The sequence below is a fragment of the Leptidea sinapis genome, chromosome Z (genome assembly GCF_905404315.1).
Source record: "Leptidea sinapis chromosome Z, ilLepSina1.1, whole genome shotgun sequence".
Classification (NCBI taxonomy): Eukaryota; Metazoa; Arthropoda; class Insecta; order Lepidoptera; family Pieridae; genus Leptidea; species Leptidea sinapis.
Window position 1 is genome coordinate 2,931,245 of NC_066312.1, and position 22,513 is coordinate 2,953,757.

At 32.5% G+C, this 22,513-nt stretch overlaps 2 protein-coding genes across 2 annotated transcripts in view; one reads left to right on the plus strand and one right to left on the minus strand.

Moving 5' to 3' along the window:
• Positions 1–2,912: 2,912 nt before the first annotated feature.
• Positions 2,913–15,669, plus strand: LOC126978401 (solute carrier family 35 member F6). The gene is made up of 8 exons (XM_050827175.1): positions 2,913–3,186; positions 4,125–4,272; positions 5,476–5,625; positions 6,141–6,288; positions 10,556–10,720; positions 11,730–11,894; positions 12,989–13,115; positions 14,638–15,669. Exons 2-8 carry the CDS (start codon positions 4,126–4,128, stop codon positions 14,849–14,851), a joined length of 1,116 nt encoding a protein of 371 aa, XP_050683132.1. The 5' UTR covers positions 2,913–3,186; position 4,125; the 3' UTR covers positions 14,852–15,669.
• Positions 15,670–16,675: 1,006 nt separating this feature from the next.
• The window catches only part of LOC126978381 (E3 ubiquitin-protein ligase MYCBP2), a 191,168-nt gene continuing 185,330 nt past the window's right edge, over positions 16,676–22,513 (minus strand). Inside the window, exon 75 of the mRNA XM_050827139.1 lies at positions 16,676–22,073. Within this exon, the coding sequence (XP_050683096.1) occupies positions 21,952–22,073 (122 nt within the window). The 3' untranslated portion in view covers positions 16,676–21,951. The remainder of the gene's footprint in view (positions 22,074–22,513) is intronic.

Here is a 22,513-nt window from a genome sequence, read left to right on the forward strand (position 1 = left end):
CACCACGAGCCATGCTTGCGGGCGACATAGCCAGTCCACTCCCATTTCAATTTCGCAACACGTTTGGTTACATCGCTCACTTTGCTTTGCTTTCTGACCCATTCGTTTCTTTTACGGTCTCTCAGTGTAACTCCAACCAGTTTTCTCTCAATTGCCCTTTGAGCCACCTGAAGTTTGTGAAGGATCTCTTTTTTAAAAACCCAAGTCTCAGCCCCATACGTAAGCATGGGCAAGGTGCACTGGTCGTCAATAAGAGCTTTTTGTTTTTGATTTTCATGTTGAACGCGAACTTGAGTTTGGAGTAAGCTGACCACGCCAGTATAGGACTGCGCCTGTCACTTGTTAGCCTGATATCCCTTTTCCATTACGACCTCTTGACCAAGATACCCATACTTTTTCCATTTACTTTTTTCGATGAAAGTACCATTTACGTTTATGTTTGCGGTACTATTTAAGATGTTGGTCATGATCATGATTTTGTCGAGATTTATTTCTAAACCACACTGCTCAGACGCTTGATTGAGATCCTGTATCATAGCTTGAAGGTCGTCCGGGTTGTCCGCAAATAGTAATATGTCATCCGCAAATCGGCATCAAATTGCACTCTATATTTATGTCACACTCTTCCCAATCAAACTTCTTGAAAATGTCCTCCAGTACTAGGGTTGGCAGACACAAATTAGTTTATCTAATATATAAAATTCTCATGTCCCGGCGTCTGCCACCAAACTCAAAATCGCTGAACCGATTTGTATGAAATTTTGACTGCATATTGGGTAGGTCTAAGAATCTGCCAACATCTAGTCTTCATATCCTTCATCAAAAGGTTGCCCCACCACTTAATATTTTTATGCTTTGACATTTATTTTTTTATGATTCAATATTGAAAATTACATACTTCAAATTTTCGCCCTTCTACGATCTATAACTATTTTTGTATCGCGATTTTTATATTAGTCAATGCTCATTTCGTGGCAGCTTTCGGTATGCTTCCACGAAGTGTTGGAATAATATTCCGCCTCCCATACGGAACTGGGTTAGTTTAGGGCTATTTAAATTAAAATACAAGGAATATCTTATGAATGTCCAAAAGTCCAAAATCAAGGAAGACTAGCGTTGTGGATTCTTTCGAAACCACAACTATGCATTATTCCTCCTCTTGTTTTAGTTGGAATAAGGAAAAACTTACAGTTTATCCTCGTCACCATTTGTAATGTGCATCGTTTGCTCACGATTGAAACAACTAATCTTTACTATGTAGCACTACACCCGGACACGTCCGCACGCAACCAACAGCCGATTAGAACAGGCCTTCCGCTGTACTGTGCATTCCTTATATAGCACTCAACGTCACACGGTTAACGTTACTGTCGATGTCGTGACAGTGACAATGATAGTTAACACATACTCTGTTAAGACTAGATGTCAGTACACTACAAGATACATTAATATATTTCACTAAATAACGCCGTGTTCCCAAATAATCACTCACGTATTACTGAGGAGCTTTGTTAGATTTTTGCTATTTTTTTCCTCGAAAACGCTTACGATATAACTTCATCTTTTGAGCAAAGTTGGCAGTTTCTCTACCAAAAATAAAAGAATGCCATTGTTGTATGGTGAAATTATGTATCCTAAATAATTCTACAGATAAATCTGCTATGACATATGTCTATCACTTAAGTATGACATACCCTGTCCATTTTAATACTTTAAAATTGGCAACAATTATATCGCGGTAATGTAAAAGCTGTTTTCACAAATACTATAATATTAATCCATAACATTTAATTACTACATAGTATTATAAGATCGTTAATTTCCGATGGCTTTAGACTTCATTATTCCGGAATACGTAGGTACATAATTTTTTTTCTAATATCAAATATTAAGAAATATACTTTCATAATAAATTTTATTAAAAATTTAATACGAGGAGCAAGAAAACTCACCAAAAGTGTCTTCTGCATTATCTTTTTCAGGTAAAGTTTTATTTTATATCTCTGCCCAATAACATTATCATCAACCCAACCCTATTTGAGATGTGCAATAATTATGAATTGGTACCGTACTTAAATATTAATCGTTTTAGTTTTTGTACTTGTATGTAGTTGGTTACGTTTATTTAGTTAACACTTTTATTTTCATCTTTAATTTTCGTTTCATTGCAAAATAAACAATAATTATTGTAAACCTGTGATCACTATTAAACGCGCTCACTAAGTATACCAGCACGCAATCTAATTTTATAAAGAACAATTAAAGCTAAAATTACAAATTAAATTAACTGATTGCTAAAAAGCTCTGGCAAACAATCAATAAAATTACATTTGTCAAATCATATCACCAAAATAAATCATCTACCGGGAAAGATTAAAAAAAACATAAGAAACAATGAGTTAGGGGTCTTGTGCATATGTAATGAGTATTTTATTTCAGTTGGTCAAAACCTAGCAAGTACAATACTTGCTCAGGAAAATCAAACCTAAGAATCACTTCCAATCAGCAGCCAAGGTCAAAATTAACCCATCAGCATTAAGCTCATTATTTTTAGCGCCTACGGGTAAGGTTGAAGTTCTCTGTCTCATTCAGAAATTAGACCTTTTATCACCTTCTCTGCCTCAAAACTTTTGGAGCGTATTGTGATTAAAACAATAGTCGATTACCTTGAATCTAATTCTAGAATCGATTCGGCAGTTTGAATTTAGAAGGGGCAACTCAACAGAAGGCCTAGTGTTTTGTCATCTGTGGTAACTGGTATGTGTACTGTGGTCAACTGCTGTGTTCCGTCATTGTAATAGCTTAAAGGTCTCGTTACCAGGCCAGAAAATCCAAAAAAAAAAACAACAGTCATTGTATTTGATTTTGTAATTTTTCATTGTCATTGAATGGTAGAACGTATTTTTCAAATTCTCTTTGGTCTAAGCTCTTAAAGTTACGTACCGTTTAAATAAAACTAAACAAAAAGATAAATGGTTATTTTAATAAATTTGATAGTTTTATTTTCTTTAAAGTTATAATTCTTTAGAGTTATCTTATAAAATTATTTAAATATTTATAATTTAGCTACTAAATGAAGGTTTAGTGTTTACTGTTTGCTATATTTTGGCGTTATAAGTTTTTGTTAGAATAATTCTTACTATCACTATCGTGCGAAATAATAAGGCTTAATTAAGCCAATAGCAGGTAATTATTTTAATACCTAATTATTTACACTTAATAATATCAGTACTGTTAAAACTTGATTAACCGGACTAATCGTTATTTGTTGTCATTAGGCATTCCGATAATCGAATGTATAAAAAAAAGCGGATTGTGCTGTGACCTACATATTAACTGTTTAAACACAACAAATATATATAAAAAAACGAGAGAAACGAGAAAACATCCTATGTCTCAAGTAGACGGCAATTGTAGTGCCACTCAGAATTTTTGGGCTTTTCAAGAATCCTGAGTGGCAATGCATTGTAATGGGCAGAGCGTATTGATAACCATCAGCTGAACGTGCTGCTTGTCTCATCCCTTATTTTCATTTGGAAAAAAGAAACCTTGAAAGAGTTGTTTCCAAGGCATGAAGTGTTTCTTATGACGGTCCTACATCACTTCAAATTTGTAATCAGGCCAGGTAATGGAAGTTCCGAAACATTCATGTTTGCATAAATTTGACTTGTAGGTATGTAATTGGCCACAGTTAGAAGTCTGGATGATCTAAAATCTGTATAACTGAACGCCGGATAATCGAGTTTCTACTGTACTGTTTATATCATGTCATTGTGTGTATTGATATATGATTTTTTTATTTATATTGACCATTGCAAATAGTTTTTTGCTCTACTAAAATGTTATTATATTTTCAAAAAACACAAATAAATTTATTTTTAATGGGAAATTTGATATAAACTTATATATTGTATTATTCATTATTGATAAATGGCGAGAAATTAGCTAATTAATATAAATAGACAACTAATTTACACATGGCTATGGATAGTCTGAGTAGCCAATAAAAATTAATATTATTTATTAAGCTAGCTTATTCTTTTCTTAGATAAAAATATTCTGATCTATATTAGGTACTATGCTTTAGATAAACTGATTTAATACATATATTTAATACTTTATAGAATGGCTTGGACGAGATATCAGAAATTCCTAGCGGTGATGATGGTTGTCACTGGTTCAATTAACACACTGAGTACTAATTGGGCAGACAAAACAGTTTCAGTAGGATCGGATGGACAGGAGCATTTGTTTGATCATCCCTTTCTACAGGTTTTGTTTTTTATTATTAAATCATCACCATTTTGCTCCTTATATTGATTTTCATTATTATAACACTAGAAATAAGGGATTGCTTGTGACTAATTCTAGTAGGCTTCATAAGATACATAATACCTTTAAGGGTAAAAGTATACACTTTTATAATATAGACCCAGCCATTATCAGGCATTATCTATAAATAAATTTAATTGTTTTATTAAAAAATGGCTCTGTCTGTAGTATATTCGAAGTTACATCAAATATAATTCTAAAGAAATCAATTTTGAGAAAATAAATGAAAATAGAATGAAAGCGAATTACACATCTAACATTTGAACAAGAGTGCTCTTACCATAGTGAATTTTGAGTATGGCAGGAGAAGAATGAAATGTGTTAGACATGAGAATTTTGCATAAAGTGTGCCAAGTTAATTTTTAATTAAAGAAGAGAAATGTTATTTGCTATTTATACTCAAAACTGATAGTTTTTTCTACCTTTACACACTCTAAATTAAGTGATACATGTATCAATATTTTGATTTTTTTTTATTATATTGTACACTTTCTTACCATGAAAGACAGAATGCGCTCGAGTATGTATATATATGCTAAAGGAAGCAAAGCCTGGGTTGTGCATCTTGCTCATGAAAAGGTTCTACTTGTGATGACAAATTACTCCAGCCATTTTGAATTCTGGTAAGAAAGAGTGTAATATAATAAAAAAAAAGTGTGTGTGTACTTATGAATGCACACAAGAAGTAATACTTCTTTGGCCTAACAAAGCAAAAATCCTCAAAATTAATTATTCTCATGCTATTCTATGTTTGTAGAAAGGACAATATTATAAAAATCATGCAACAATAACTTTGAAATTAATTATTCAATAACGAGTATGACTGTACGGGCTTGAATCATTCGCCTATCCTAATAATGGACAAAGAAACAAAAAAAAATAATGAATGTCGCAAACATTAGAAAACTTAAGGAACCAACTTCACCCTGTTACTTTTGTGTTACAGTGATGCATCTTAAAATTTTACTCTCATAATTTTCTCATAATGCGCCTAAAGAAGTATAACTTCAAAAATCACAATATTGATATGTTACACTTAGTTTAGACTGTGTGTAGGTTGAATCATGGTGTAAATGACTAATCGCTTGCATGGGATTATTGGAGAAATATATGGAAAAATTGAGTGATTTATTAATGTTCCAGGCTGCAGCTATGTTTCTTGGCGAAATTTTATGTTTAGTGGCATTCAAACTCGTACAATTCAAAACAAGGAATAGTGGTGGGCATTCACTCACAGAAGGCAGCCAAGATTTCAATCCCTTAATACTACTACCAGCTGCTATGTTTGACTTGGTAAACATATTATGTTCTCTTAGTACAGCCTATTATTCTTGTAATTTAATAATAATTTATTACAATAGCATTAAAATATTTGATTTATTGACTCACACTTACAGCTATTGTTTACATGAATAAAAATTTAGTTTCTATCATTAAAAACACCTAGAAATACATATCCCCAAACATTTAGCACAGATGTTTTATATTATCCACTGTCTCTTTTTTTCCTGATGTAGTAAGTAAAGCCTTAAGGGCTTGACGGTAAGTTTGTACATTTCTGCTTTCTTTTGAGCATGAGACTTCTTAGCTTCTAGCTTGGTTCTTAGCCTTCATGAGTTCACCATTATCTGGCAACACCAGAGGAATTACAGGTGTTTTTCCATATGAGTATATATTCTAATTATAGTTAATAAAATGTTGTGTAATATAAGTATGCTGTACTATGACAAACTTGGTTCGGGATAGATTTATTATTATTATTATATTATTTATTTTATGACTGTGTAAATAAAAATATTTTTTAACAGATTGGGACTTCAGTAATGTACGTTGGTTTGACATTAACATATGTCAGTAGTTTCCAAATGTTTAGAGGATCAATCATAGTATTTGTAGCTGTTTTATCAACTGTATTTTTAGACAGACATATTAGAAACGGTGAATGGATGGGTATTGGTAAGTAACTTATTATTTTCTCTAAAAAACATACCTGTGTAGAGTGTCTAAATATACTACACCTTCGAAAGTGCCTTAGTATGGATGTGACATATAACATAGTGGGCAGAAACATTTAGTGGAAATCTATTGCCAATATAATATGTCTTTGATATTTTATTATATACATATTTTATTATTTTTTTATATAGTTTTTAATATTCTTCTAAAACTATTACTTAAATAAAACAGAAAATAGCTCTAGGCATACAATTTACAAAATTAAAATTTTGATAAAATTTATATTGCAGAATAAAAGCCAGCTCTCCATTATTTTTCACCGGCCTCACCACACACTCTTTCGTTCCCTAGCAATCTTTTGCTGTATTTCGATAAAATATGTGTACTTGGCCTTACATTACTTCCAATCACGATGGTACCTAACATAGACAGATATACAGAGGTGAAAACGAGGTGCCTTTTTGAAGTTATACTTCTGTTGGCGCGTTTTTCATAACGCAATGATGAGAGTGAAATGTTAAGATGCGTGCGCAACAGTGTAACACAAAAGTAACAGGCAGAAGTTGGTTCCTAAAATTTTCTGACGTTTGCGACATTCGTTATTTTTTTTTGGTTTCTTGTTTTGGTTGGGCAAAGGGTTCAAGCCCGTTACAGCCGTATTCGTTATTTAGCACGAGGAATAAATAATTTTAAGGATCTTTGCTTCGTTAGGCTAAAGAAGTATAACTTCATACTCATATACTTCATACATACATAAGTACACATACAGTTTTTTTGTGACGAATATCACTCATGATGAGACTGTGGCGCTGCATTTCTATGCTAGATTAATTAATTTTCCGAAGGTTATACGGGTTCAAAGTCTCTAGGTCTCACATCCAATACAAAAACCAAAATAGGCTAACAGTACCTACTTGACAAACCCAAAAAAATGTTTTAATGTAGCATAATAATAATTTAATTGATCCCTTCCTATTAGCTTAAATATCGCAAAATAAGTAATCTGTATGACATAGGACAATGTGGTTTGTTATATTTAATTATGAGTTTTTGGCATGCATTACCTTTAAAATAGTTAATAATCTGTTATCTTTCTCAATACGACAGCTGTGTCGTAAGTGGGTATGTAGCTAATGAGCCTGCACTTACGAGAGTGGCACTGAAAATTACGGGAATCAAGGAAGTGACACAACATTGCTCTTTAAAAATGTATTTATTGCTTTTCGGAGTATTCTCCGCGAATTTTAACCCTTTATGTAGTAGTCACTTTAAGTTCTAGGCAAATATCAAATGTAGTTAAATTGTGTTCTGGACACCCCGAGACCAACCCCAATACTTTACATTCCTTGACCTAAAAGAAGTTGATCGTAAAATGGCTTATTGATGCCTCGATTTGATTTGTTTAAGTAATATTATCTAATAATATAAGTACAGTTCTAATTGTATGTTATCTAATGCCTGCCTTTTATGTAACTTCAATGAATTGCAATCGAATTACAATCCAATGAGCTGTTCACTGTTTTATGTTTGTATCATACATCCGGAATCAGCACAAAACAATTAATCAAAACATATCGCGTTACGATTGTAAACAAAGTTCATGAAATGATAACAATAATGTATTTAAATACATTGTATCGTGCACTCGGAGTAACTTATTATTTGATAAATATAATAGTAGGTTGAAATAACTGTCTGTTTAATATAACATTCTCAGATCTCCATGTTTAAAATTGAAAAACATGTAATTCTCCATTATGTTTAAAGAAAATACCTTTCCAATCCTCATGTTTATTTTAATAAAAAAAAAATGATCTTAACAGACGTTAATTTAATTATAATCATACTTAATAAACTTTTCCACAAAGAGCGACGGAATAGGTAATTATGGCACCGAATATTAGTGGATAATCTGAGCATAACATGATCTGACATAAGGCGTATCCCTGCTATGATATCACCCCGATCACTGTACCCGTCATCCTGAGATCTCAGAAACTCTTACGTCTACAGCTACAGAATGTAGTGCCAGTGTGGGCATACATTGCATGCACAATGAGTGCTACTGCTTTGAAATTTCAGTTCAAAAAGCCTTTATCACTGCTAAAAATAACCTAGGTACTTAATGAAAAATATAGCAAAAATCTCCATTGGTGACTCCTTTGCCTTCCAGCATTGGCCTTCTCTAGAGGTTGCCATCTAAATCTATCTTTAACACCGTGACAAGTCTACTATCTGTTCCGCTGTTTTATACTTCAACTATTCTTCTGTCTTTTTGTTCTACTAAATTGCACTTCTACTTCTTTGTAGATACATAGGTAATTAATCAATTGTTTAAATATTATTATACTTATAATCCTGGATATAAATGGTAAGGTAACTTGATTGTTAACAGATGCAACATTCTTATTAGTTATTATAATATGCTAGTATCTAAATACACAAAGATAGTACACAAACATAATATTTATAGTGACCAGACATATCCATTGACCTCAGATAGTGATGGTTAAGATAACAAGTTCACTTGTGCAGTGTGCTTGATTAAATAATTTAATTAATAACCGTATATTTTGTTGTTTTGTTTTCAAATATTAATTGGTTTAAATGAGGGCGATTTATTTGCCTTCGTGTTTGCTATCTTTCCTATATAATTATGTTCAGTTGTAAATTTTAAAAAAGATATTATAATCGATATTTTTTTTATTTTATGAATATAAGGGACGAGACGAGCAGCAGTAATTTCTCTAGCTACGGAGCCCTTCAGGCCGAAACACAGTAATGTTTACACATTACTGCTTCACGGCAGAAATAGGCGAAAGTGCTTGTTAAAGGTTATTTGAATTATTAAAATAGTTAACACTTATGTTACAACTAGCTGACCCGGCAAACGTTGTTTTGCCATATAAAGTATAATTCACGCGATAGTTTTATAAGTAATAAAATATTGCCTATATTATAGCCTGTACATCATTTTGTTCTATTGTCAATAGTTTTTGCAGCGCACGCAAAAATAGGTTTTCGATTTTACACCTTGTGTTACAAAATAGCAATTTATTACGGATCCCTAATTTTATAGTATATAATATATATATATATAACGTGGTACGCTACATACTAGGACGTAGGACGTATACCAGTGGTAGGCTACTTTGCACAGGATACTGGCTAGATTATGGGTACCACAACGGCGCCTATTTCTACCGTGAAGTAGTTATAGATAAGCATTACTGTGTTTCGGTCTGAAGGGCACCATTGCTAGTGAAATGAGACTTGACATCTTATGTCTCAATGTGACGAGCGCAATTGTAGTGCCGCTCAATTTTTGGGCTTTTCAAGAATCCTGAGCGGTACAGCATTGTGATGGGCAGGGCATCAAGTTCAATCAGCTGAACGTCGTGCTTAGCTCGTTCCGTATTTTCATATAAAAAAACGAATGATTTATACATCATTCATTCGTTGTTCACGTTATAATTCGTAATTTAAGCAGTCTAATAACAGTTAATGGTGAACATGCAAGGGTAGGTTTTTATGGAAGAGGAGGGCAAACCAGCGTAACTTAGTATTAAATACTTAATTTTGTTAGACGTTCATAATATTTTATTGTATATGAGATTACGAGACCCCACCATTCTTAATTAAATTGAAATTATCTTCTATATATAGAAATTGTTGTCTGTATGTGTATGTTACTAATGATATCCAATACGGCCGAACCGATTTTGATGAAAGTTTCTTACTTCTTTAAAGTTTGACAATCCGATATTTTCTTTTTCGTTCTAGTTATTCATAAAATTGCAGTGTTAATTTGTTGGTAATGTTTCTAATTTCTCTCAAATATGAATACCTATTAAGCAGTATGAACAATGACACTATTGCACTGAAACGCTTAGCTCAATCATTCAACACTCTCTGTTTGAAAATCTATGTCAAATGCACAGGAGAAAAATGTCCAAAGTTGGGTCGTGTGTTTCATTACAAAAGATACTTAGAAAAAACAGAAATTATGAGTTACAATATATAAGTGTATTTAAAATGAGAGATCTGTCCGACATTGAATGTCATGTTCTTGGTAGGGACCCTATATAGGTATTGCTCAAACTGTAGAAATACGTGTAAAAGCTACTTCTTCTTTTTGCAGACGAAGAATTATGTAAATATATTGTAAATATTTTCTTGTATGTCTTTTTTACAAGTTAACAAGCATTATTTTTGTAATCATTTCTATATGAATGTTTTATAACTGAATTTTGAACTATTATTACAGTGAATGTGATTTTTGGATTAATTATTGTTGGAGCGACGGATGCAATATACCAAAACCCTGGAGAGTCTAAGGGGAGGAACAGTCTGATAACTGGGGACCTGTTGATAGTTGCGGCTCAGGTGATATCGGCCTGTCAGATGGTGTATGAAGAGAGATATGTAGCTGGTATGTCAAGTGGCCTATTTACAACACCTAACTTAAGTAATTATATATTAGACAGTTTAATTTGGAGAATATCAATTTAGTACTTAGCAGGATATATCTGGATACTTTCATCATGATAGGTACAAGAATATACATCACATAGTCGTGCCAAGTTGTGCTAGCTAATGCTAGCAAAATTAAAATAAGATGTACATCATGCAACATTTACCAGCTTACCTACATGGTATCCCCTTCCGGCGATGGCTGGTCCACCCATCAAGTCATGGACGGGTGTTGCTTTCTGGGTAGGTAATGTGTATTTTAATTATCTTCAAATTTTGATAGTAACTCGCTCAATGTTACCAATAATGTTTAAATAGTTAATTTATATAGATTTTGCAGAAAACCCATCTCCCAACGAGAATACGCCTCATACAATTTCCCTAAATCGGAACGTAACTGAACCGTACTGATGAATACGAATAATAAATTTTTAAAAATGTCAATTGTTAATTTTGTCAAAAATTTATCAGGACTGAGGCTAATCAAAGTCTGTGTGTGTGTTTGTCTACCCATACCAATCTCCCAGAGTGCTGGCACACAGCGTGATTCAAATTCAGTGTTACTTTGTTCAAAACCAACAGAAATTCGAAAATTTATGCCTCTGACCTGAAATGGGCGCAAAAACTCAGATGGCTTCTGGTTTTTGTCAATAGATTTTCATTACAATATATTTTTTAATTAAAGAAGCGTTTAACCTTTACCATATAAGCGTTTTTTTTTTCAATTCTTTTGAAATTTGTAACACGTTTGTTTTGTAGATTTTGTGGGATCATATTGTAAAAGCATTTTACACATCGCTCAATATTGGACATATCAAGAAAAGAAAATACATATCAGGGACTCAATAACTGGACTTAACTGATTAGTAGGCATAACAAGTTAAAACTATAATAATCACAAGCTTCTTAAGTTGACCTAATTTATTAATGATTTTTCTTCCTTTTAAATGTTCTTTGTTCTAAAACAGGCTTGAACATACCTTCACTTCAAGCCGTGGGCTGGGAAGGGGTGTTCGGTTTCTCAGCTGCATCAGTGTTGATGGTCATCTTCTACTGGATACCAGCGCCGCCTCACTTTGACCACAACCCCAGGGGCACAGTCGAGGACTTTGTCGATGGATTTGTTCAAATTGGTAAATATTTTATAAACCCTATTTCTACCGCCGTATTCTTCCTTCTATTACACGTGGGATCGGAAAATAATAAAATAAAAATCTTATTTCTTCCATATTTTATTTAGTTGTTACATGTTATTTTGCAATAACACTAAATCAATGTGTTATACCTTTATGACTAATATGTACAATACTTATTATGTAATACTTAACATATAATAAATATGGCGATGGCTAGTTAAAAATATCGTTTTATTTACAAAAGTTATTCGCCTTCGAGTGCGAAATCTGGTACTATCTTTTTTTATCTTGAAATAACTAGTACAAGTTTTTGTGTTTTATAATCATCATAGGCCAAGCGTTTTATAGAGAATTTGTGTTTCCATAAAGACATTCAGACTTAATAAAACGGCATGTGTTTAAGACCCCACAGATGTGAATATAATATCTCACCTATCAAGTCTCCCTTAGTCGATGCGAGCTGACTATATAATACAGTCAGATAAGAAATAATTTGGTGTTCAGTTTATAGTTGAATAAAATTTAACTAAGTTAAAAATAAGATAAGTAATAAATTCGCATTTAGGTACTATTACATGGAACAGTTCTATAGCTATTAGGAAAATAATTATCTGATTTAATTGCTTTTATTCAGGTATCCTCCTGCCCTCAGTGATCTGTTTCTAACGAGTATAACCAATGAAAATTCGCTGCTTTTACTATATATGCTCATATTTAAATTTTAATAGTATATTGCAGCTCTCCAACTAACATCTATATTGATATTGTTTTGCCATACAAATTAAGTACCCCGCGCCCGCTCATTGTATCAATTGTCATATAAGTATTAATAAAATGTATATTAGTATTTCGTAAGTCAAAAAATATAAGTTCACGATAAGTAATATATATAATATACTAAAACCATACCAACATATATACTAAAACTGAAACACGCTGTATCTTATGGTTTTAGTATTATTCCGACCGGCTCAGTAGTTTTCGCAGTTTAACTGATCATAAAAACTGCTCCATCATATATTTATAGATAGATATATTATTGTATAAGCTCAAAACGATTATTATTAACATTTATATATGATGTATTTCAGCCAATAGCACTGTTATTTTGACGGCATTCCTGGGTATGATATTATCTATAGCAGTGTTCAATTTTGCCGGTATCAGTGTCACCAAAGAAATGTCTGCCACCACCAGAATGGTTTTGGATTCTGTCAGGTAAATTTATCATTACTAACAATTTATTTACTGGATACATACAGTACTTTAACATGTACGACTAAGATAAACATTTATAAGTGTTAATATTTATGTAAAATTAAAGGTATGTTGCTAAACTAGACTATAAAACGAATACTAAAAACAATTTCGAAAATAATAATTCGCTTATTTACATCAGTAAATATAGATTACTATATAAACCCTTCTTCATAATAGTCTGCTAACTTAAACCATTGCTAATTCTCACTCTGTCTTCTTCTATCGACCTAAGTCAGAATGAGAAAAAACACTCCTAAGTGGCTGTTTAAAGTTAGCGGACCATTATGAATAAGGGGGTTAATCTGTAATGATAAAGGCACCTGTATTTTATAAAAGTTAAAATTTGAAAAAATATAAGTATTATGATCTGATTTAAATATTTCATTATAGTTTACGTACATGAGTTGGATGGGAGAGCTTAAGCCCGTAAGCCGTAGTTAAATTAATAAGTATTGGGGAATAAGTAGGTACCTATTCGACAATTAAAAGCTGGTACACAAGTTATTAATATTTTGAAGATCATCTGGATGGTCAATAAGTTTGTTTATGAGTTTGTAAAGAAAAATCAACTGGGCTGCCTTTCTACTCATTTCCAGGGTATCAATTTTAAGGTTAATTAGCCTTTTTTGGTAAATGGCAAGTGGTTTTTTTTTGTTTACGAGTGTACAACTCGTTATCATCTCATGCTGTCATCTCTAAGTAGCCGTTAAATACATTTAAGTGTAAGCTATCAGTACACATCCTTTCAAAGTACTTATAATTTATGTTTGTAACTGATCAGATTTGAACAAAAAGAGTGATTTGTATGTTGTGGAAAGGCAATATTTTTTTTCTAAAACAGTTATGATCTTGTGAACTAGATTATTTTAAGTAGGTATGTATCAATTACATCCTTAAAGTGGAGGGTTGCAATTGGGCAATTATTCTGAATATATATATAAAACAAAAGAAAAATAAAGATGCTTTACAGTGCTGCCCAAAGAAGTCTCCAAGAAACTTTGTTCGCCAACTACAGAACTCTCTCGCTCAAATGGCAGCTATGATTATTCTTGAGTTATCGATAATTGATTGAGTTATAAGGAGGCTCCCTTACACAAGAAGTGGATACCATAACGGCGCCTATTTCTGCCTCTTCTTCTCTGTGAAGCCAGTAATCTGTAAGAATTATTGTGTTTCGTTCTGAAGGGCGCAGTAGTTAGTGAAATTACTGGGCAAACGAGACTTAACATCTTATGACTCAAGGAGACGAGTGCAATTGTGCTTCCGATCAGAATTTTTGGGATTTTCAAAAATCCAGAACGGTACTACATTGTAATGGGCAGGGCGTATTAATTACCATCAGATAAACGTCCTGCTCGTCTCGTCCCTTATTGTCATTAAAAAAGGGAGCTCTAAGGAACCCATATCCCGGGGTTGTCTCGTTACATCCTGTATACGAAAGTATTTTCTAATTGTTTTTCAAATACTTTTTCTTTTTCAGAACACTTGTAATTTGGATATTTTCACTATCCCTGAGATGGCAAAGTTTCCATTGGCAGCATCTCATTGGTTTCTCAGTTCTCACCCTAGGCATGTGTCAGTACAACAGGATTCTACCAAAAATCTCTATCTCTTGCTGTGGTTGGCGTAATCAACAGAACGAGGATGTAGAAAACGCGGCCAGTGCAGAAGCGGATAGACTTGACGAAAATTAGTTAGCGACCGTAGTTACAAGTAAAAGTGTTAATTTCTAAATATTTTTTTGTAATTATGGAGTCGTTTGTAGGGTATAATAAAGAAATAAAATAACCAATACTGCGCTAAGAATAATGACAATTTCATTACATAAGAGATTTTTTTACATAAGACACAATTTTTTAGAAATTATTTTTTTTTACATTGTATGATATTTTTTATTACCAAAGGTAACGCCTAATGACTCCATATTTCATAAAAACGAATTATTTCATTGTAATAAATTCGAGCTATACACATTTATTCCATTTAGTAATAAGTCTAATTTTTTTTATTAGGCCTTGTACTATTCTTGAATAAAATTTATTCCATTATTTACGCAAAGCTTTTATATGTCACCTACTTGTTTTTTATTTTCTTCGTATATAATCGCTATAAATCATTCTATAAGTGAAAATGATATTCCTCTTCTCTAATGTTATTGAGGCCCCTCGTACCTACAATACTTTACAATCATAGGAATGGCTAACTTTCTCCACTCTTCATTATTATGCTTTCGATGTACTCTTAAAATATATCCATTAAGTTACAACTAATACATGAGGTTGCCATATAATCGTCAGTTTTTACTTATTCATATTTTAATTTTGAATATAGTATATTCTGTATCATTCAATTCAATTTGATAGAATTTAAAAACTTTTGCTCATATTTTTAACTTCCAAAATGTTGTTTAATGTAAAAATAATGTATAAATTAAGTGCCTTAAAATTTTACATAGTATTATTAATAAGAATCTGATTGTATCTTAATATTTTAATAAATATTATAAAAATTATTAATATATTTGTTTTATTTCACATATCCCTTAAAAACCGTTAAAGTCTATGAATTTTGTTCGCATACTTCCATTCCAGTGATTGTTCTATTTTTGAAATGTTCATTGTGTGGACTATTTAAAACATGATAGCATTGAAGTTTGAACATCCACAAATGTCAAAGTCAAGTGCCAGTGCAGTTATGCCGTGACATATGTTGCATTGTATTTAACAACTCCTTGAAATATTAGGTAATAATAATTGAATGAATAAAATGATCTTGTAAACTGTATGCGCCATTTCAATGGGGATGTTCCGAAGAGTTGTTGACCAGAGACCTACCGCCGAATTGCACCCAGTCCCGCTAGTACCTTGGATATCATTTCCACCATCTGGATGAGTGGCGTTCCACCAGTGCAGTTTTGCCTTTAAATAAGTGATTTGAAATCCTTTTTACATAAAAATATTTGAATTTGAATGAGCAGTGAATATTGAAAGTAAGGGAAAAAGGCTCGGCAGTGTCTTAATGCCGCGAAGAACAATGTTCTAAGTAGTATTAGGCACGAGGCACTTCTCGATGCTTCCATTTTTTTTTTATTAATAAAAATCAAATTTTACATGGAGGTTTAAAAGCAATAAAAACCACTGAGGTTTGTACAATTGCTAAATTTAGCCTTAATAATTAATTAATCTTTTTAATTTCGTTTGCGCAAGTCGAACACCAGCTTCCCTACTGGGTGCAGCATGCAGCTTGAAGGTGGTGAATACTTGTGCATGTATGTATTTGTCTTCTACACACTTTCTTGGGTACCAATAGTTTAAATTTTTTCAAGGTAAATTGTTTATAGTACCTCAGATTAACCTGTAGATACACGTTAACACGCCACCTATTTATCCTATAAATGAATAATAATCTCTCCTGGTCGCAAATAAATTGATTATTTCTATATTATTTAACAAAGAAGTATGTATATATAAATTATACTATAAGACTTTTGCCCTTTCTAGAAGCCAAATAAAACACTATTATTATTTTCAGAGTTTATTTAAAAATACATTCAATAATTACAATAGTATAGGTAGATAAAGTGCAATCAATATTGTTGTGTTGTTTGGAGACTTCTTGGTTGCGTTAAAAGCATTCAATAAAAAAATAAACAATTGTAATAATAAATAAGAGCATTTTCTATTTCCTATAAAAAAAATTGGGACTACTGAATAGCTCTTAAAGGTATTGTTAAAGCTTAGCAAAACACGCACCAACTTAACAAATATTAAATGCAAAAGCGAACAAGATTTTTTCAAAATAAGCGGCTCGAAAACTCTATTGAGAAAGGACGGTCAACAATTCAGTAAGTCTCATTACAGTGTATTTATAAGGTTATAAGCCTAGCCAATACAGAAGAGAATCTAACATGGTGGCTTGGCCTTGCAATCACAGCAGTACAGTTAGCAAAAAATAAATTTTAACTTTTAGCCTGCACCTGAACCTTTTGTGTCACTAATTTAGCATGATCTTTACTGCAAAATATGTAAATTTATTAGAAATATTGATTGTTAATAGGGTGTGAGTGAGAATGTTGAGCGACCGCCATTTTAGATTATTTTCTGTATTCAATTGGCTTATGAACGTAAAAGTAGAGTTATACATAGAGCTTTAGGTACTAATTAGGTAGAATAAACAAAAAAAAACTACTATTTACTATATATATTTACCATAACATTACTCGTAATATGACCCTTTTAATATTGATTCGTATTGAATCGAGGGTTAGACATTTATGTATGATTATACCCTTTAAAATATTGATTCCTTTAGGTCCGTATTTGAGAAAGCGCCTGGAGACAATAGTACATATTATGATCACGAATTTGTACGACCCTTCTTGAATTCGGACCCAAGAATCAAGGGTTAGACATCTATTTCACTAATAGGTATATGTATCTAATATAAATGGAATATGATAGTAGGACACACATAAATAACATCGATTATAACATTATGTAGGTTGACAACACATATTCAACATCTATTGATAAACTACTATAAATCTTAACTAAAGTGCGGTTGATTATCAGACATGCACAAAAAATTGTACTTCATTTCTACTTGCCTTTAACTGCGACATCTGCTCTGTTCAGATATAAAGCGCACCAATAAAGAAGGGTTTTTAAAAGGCGGTTTATACGTTTTTTTTTTTTTTTTTTTTTTTTTTTTTTTTATATTTGTTTTTTTTTATACGAGGTGAGGTGAGGTGAGCCCGTAGCAAATTCGTTCAAAGAGCCCTTGATTTATATTGGAAATAGTCGGTTACCGAGTGTCTAGTGTGGACTGTTGTAGTTGGAAAAGTTAATTATAGGTACCATATGTTAACAATTTTCACTCAAAAAAATACACTCAGGCAGAGTTGAGTGGATTTAAATATGCGGAGCCCCCTTTCGCGCGGAGCTCGTAGCAATTACTACTTTTTCTAAATGGTTAATCCAGCACTGGTATGGCCTGACTCGCACGCCACATAACTTAATTAGATTGCTTATTCGTATGTAAGTGATTTGACTCAAAAGTGACGCAAAAGTTTTAATCGAGCTGTGTACCGAAAATGTGCAAAGTACCATTTTATAATTATTGTGTTGGGTTTTTAAACCTCAATTCCTGTTTATATGTGAGTAAATTTGTTATATGATAGAAATATTATGCGACCGCCGAAAGAATTATAAAACTCTTCTTTATTGACGCGGGCTAGTACATACATCCTTGCCACCCGATCTTCACGCCACATTAGCTTTTGACATTCTGTTTCAGACTAAAATGATCTGAGCGACACAATTCATGAAGTTATCGTTGGGCGACTTTCCTTCTTGTTATCAACCGCACTATATGTAGATATACTATGAATTGCACATGTAAATTCAGACATTTGATACAAATAACGTGAATAGAATTAGACTAGGCAAGACAGGAACACGTAATATAACAAGTAATTCATTTAATAATGTGATGCGCTATATTAATTAAATAGAAAATAAAAAATCGTTGCTTTATAAGTGAATATAACATTTTTATAAGACAAAATATATATGCACATAACTCTTAGCTCAATATTGCACTCAGAAGGAACTAAGTAGTTTGTGTTCGGATTATTGATCGCTGTTGTCTTCAAAATAATAAATAAATACATATTCAGAGTAATCACATTATTATGATTTACTTGTAATATTCTCGCACTTTCACCTTCATCTGAACATGTCATTAATGTTTTCTGACAGTTATAAATATTTAGAAGGACATGTAAATAAATAAAGTAACAGATTCCAACTCAACAAGTATACCAATTAGTTTGGTAAATGAGTACCTATTAACACTTATACCGGAATAAAAAAAAACTCATACATACAGCGTGGCGCAATAATGGCAATAACAAATGAACCCAAGGGCAGAACTACTTAACCGTATCGTATTTTCTTTGATTAACGTGAGTGTTACGTATTTAAATAAAACACTTTTAAAGTATTAAAACGTGTGTAATTGTAACTGTTTTAACATTAGATTTTGTTCAGTTACATTATTTTTATAATTTTAGTTAGCCCGACGTTTTAACAGACCGTCCTAACCACTACATTCGCTTCGACCAAGCAAAAGTTTTTATAAAAGAGAGTAGACTTCTCCAAAGACTGGTACGTGAAACAATTGAAATTAAAAAACACTAAAATTTCAATAAAGAAGACGGTCTAAAAATATCTTACGTGGGATAATAGTGTCTAAATTAAAACCCAAAACCAATTAACTATACCAAAAAAGAACAGCACATAAAAAAGGTCTTGAGACGTCGGGTTAACTAAAACTATTATAAAAAAGTAACTTTTACGCAAAATCCATTGTGAAAACAGTTACAATTACACGCGTTTTAATCCATTAAAATGTGTTTTATTTAAATACTTAACCGTAACAGAAACGCTACGGCGCCAGTGTATACGCAATTGTGCGGCTACTAGATTACTTATTTAGGAAAATTGATTTATTTAGGTGAATTATATATTTTTATTTTTTGAATTTATTTTGATGATATTATATTATGGTTAAGTAGTTCTAACCCGTGCGTTAATTTAATATCGCCATTTTACCTCCACTGTATAAACGAAAATGTATGTTTTTTTTATCTGATGAAAGTTCAAGTTACATGAAGGTTCTATGCTGTCAATATTATAAACTTACACAATATAGATTAATTATAAAATAAAACTCCTTTCATTTCCTTAAGACGCAATAGAACGTGATGCTCTGAGATGGTAATATAATGTTAATAGTTGGTTGCGGCGGGGTTTTTTATGAGATCAATTGTCTAAATGCCACTGACACGTCATGTCAATAGAAACTACAATCAGATTATGGTAGTCTGTAACTGACTAATCCTTTAAAAAATATTTTATAGGCCTGTGGTTATAAATTACACTTCATTGTGTTGCGATAATATTTTTTTTATGACAATAAGGGACGAGACGAACAGGACGTTCAGCTGATAGTAATTGATACGCCCTGCCCATTACAATGCAGTGCCGCTCAGGATTCTTGAAAAACCCAATAATTCTGAGCGGCACTACATTTGCGCTCGTCTCCTTGAGACATAAGATTTTGAGTCTCATATGCCGAGTAACTTCACAAGCTAAGGCGCCCTTCATACCTAAACAGAGTAATGTTTACACATTACTTTTCACGGCAGAAATAGGCATCGTTGTGCTACCCATAATTTAGCCGGCATCCTGTGCAAAGGAGCCTTCCACTGGCTAATATTAGGCTGCTTTTTTTTAAATTTCGTTTTTTTAATTCCAGAACTTTTTTAGATATCCACTTTCCTATTCTTAATTCCGACATATTCGCAATAACACAATAACCATACCATCTCAAATATCACATTTAATAATATCAAGTACCACCTACAGTCTACACATCAAATTAACAACAAAAACATAAATGTTAAATTAAAAAGCTCCATATCAATCACGACATTTAATCCTAATAAAACCAATTCAGGGCATTTCATAAATTAAGAAAAAAAAAAACAAGAATCAAATCAAGTTTACAGGAAACTCAACAAGTATACAAATTAGTTTGATAAATGAATACCTATTAACACTCATACCGGAATTATTAAAAAAAAACTCATATACATACAGCGTAACGCTAAAATGGCAACATTAACAGTAAACACGGGTAGTAGGTACTTAACCGTAATATAAAAAATAAATCAAAAACTTCAAGTACTTACATGATTGAAATTTTAAAATTTCAAACAAATTATATATTTAAAAACAATATTTTAATCACCCTTGCGTGAACGCTGCTTCCCTACGAGTTCTGAATGGTTCAGGATGCGGCTACTAGATTATTTATTTAGGTGAATTATGTATTTTTATTTGTTGAAATATTTTTTTATGGTTAAACTTAAGTAGCCTACCCGTGCGTTAATTTAATATCGCCATTTTACGCTGTATAAACGAAAATGAATTTTGATCTGATGAAAATTCACGTTTCATGAGTATTCTTGGCTATAGACATTATAAACTAATATAATATAAAATAATAATAAAAAAATAAATAATCCAACACAAAATAATAAATCAATAAAAAAATATAACAATATAATCATAGTTAAAGTAAATTTACGTTAACATAATTATATCCCTTAATCAGATACCATCTCTCTTATTCTTTATAATTATAAAGATTTCACTCAAGTCAGCTTTAAAGGGAGAAAAATACCCTTAGTCTTCCGGGTATGAAAGGGTATTATGGTTTATCTGACCTCGCAGTTAGCGCCACCTCCCTGGTAACGATTTTATGATCTTAAAGCAGTCTGCCTACACAGTATCATAACATGACCGTGCTATGATTGTATGGCGCGGGGGCAAAAAAAAAGTATCTACTGTGGCCATACCGACAGCGTATGATAATTGTTGACGCCAAGTAATACTTGACCTCGACCAGAAGGTCGGTGAGAAAATGGTCTAATGGGACATAGTTTCATAATTTTCAATAGAAATACAGTTTTGTTGTTTTCCCGTTCTTAGGTATGATATGGTGTTATATGTAGGCAGATCCACCAAAGATCATCAAAACGAGTTGGAACTAACCACATGGTCAGATAAACCACAATACTCTTCCATATGCATAAAAAGTTGTAGGTCAAAAAGACGTTTTTTAGCAAATTTATTTGAGTTTTGATTACCATCCGATTAAATTCCAAGGTGTAATCAACACTCAAATACATATTTCCGTCGACGTGTGTGGTAGAAATGGGCGTGGTTTAGAATGATTGCGCGTTCCTGCAGACACCACAGCCCAGCGCGAACTCTTCTCCGGTCGGCGGGTGCTGCACATGAAGCGGGCATTCCTCAGCTGTTCCAATCAGCTGTTCGCATCTTGGCCCTAAAAGGATTACGTCATTTATAATGTACCGAATGAAGAAACGGTGCAGGAAAAGGATTCGTTTCTTGGACTAGGAAGATATGAGGTTTGGGTTTTTTTAATGAAAATAAGTGACGAGGCGAGCAGGAAATTTAGCTGATGGAAATTAATACTCAAGATTCTTGAAAAACCTAAAAATTCTGAGCGGCACTACAATTGCGCTCGTCACCTTGAGATATAAGATGTTAAGTCTCATTTATTCTGTAATTTACACTAGCTCGGCGCCCTTCAGACCGAAACACTAAAGAGAGATGACTCTTAAGGTCATTGAAGGTCAGTTGAACTCCTTCGTTCCAAAGTTTGCGACCATTACAGGTATTGATGACCCATATAATAAGTCGAACAATTAGTCCATAAATCTTGGTGTTTGTTCTACTCACCAGATGTGGCTCCATCTATAG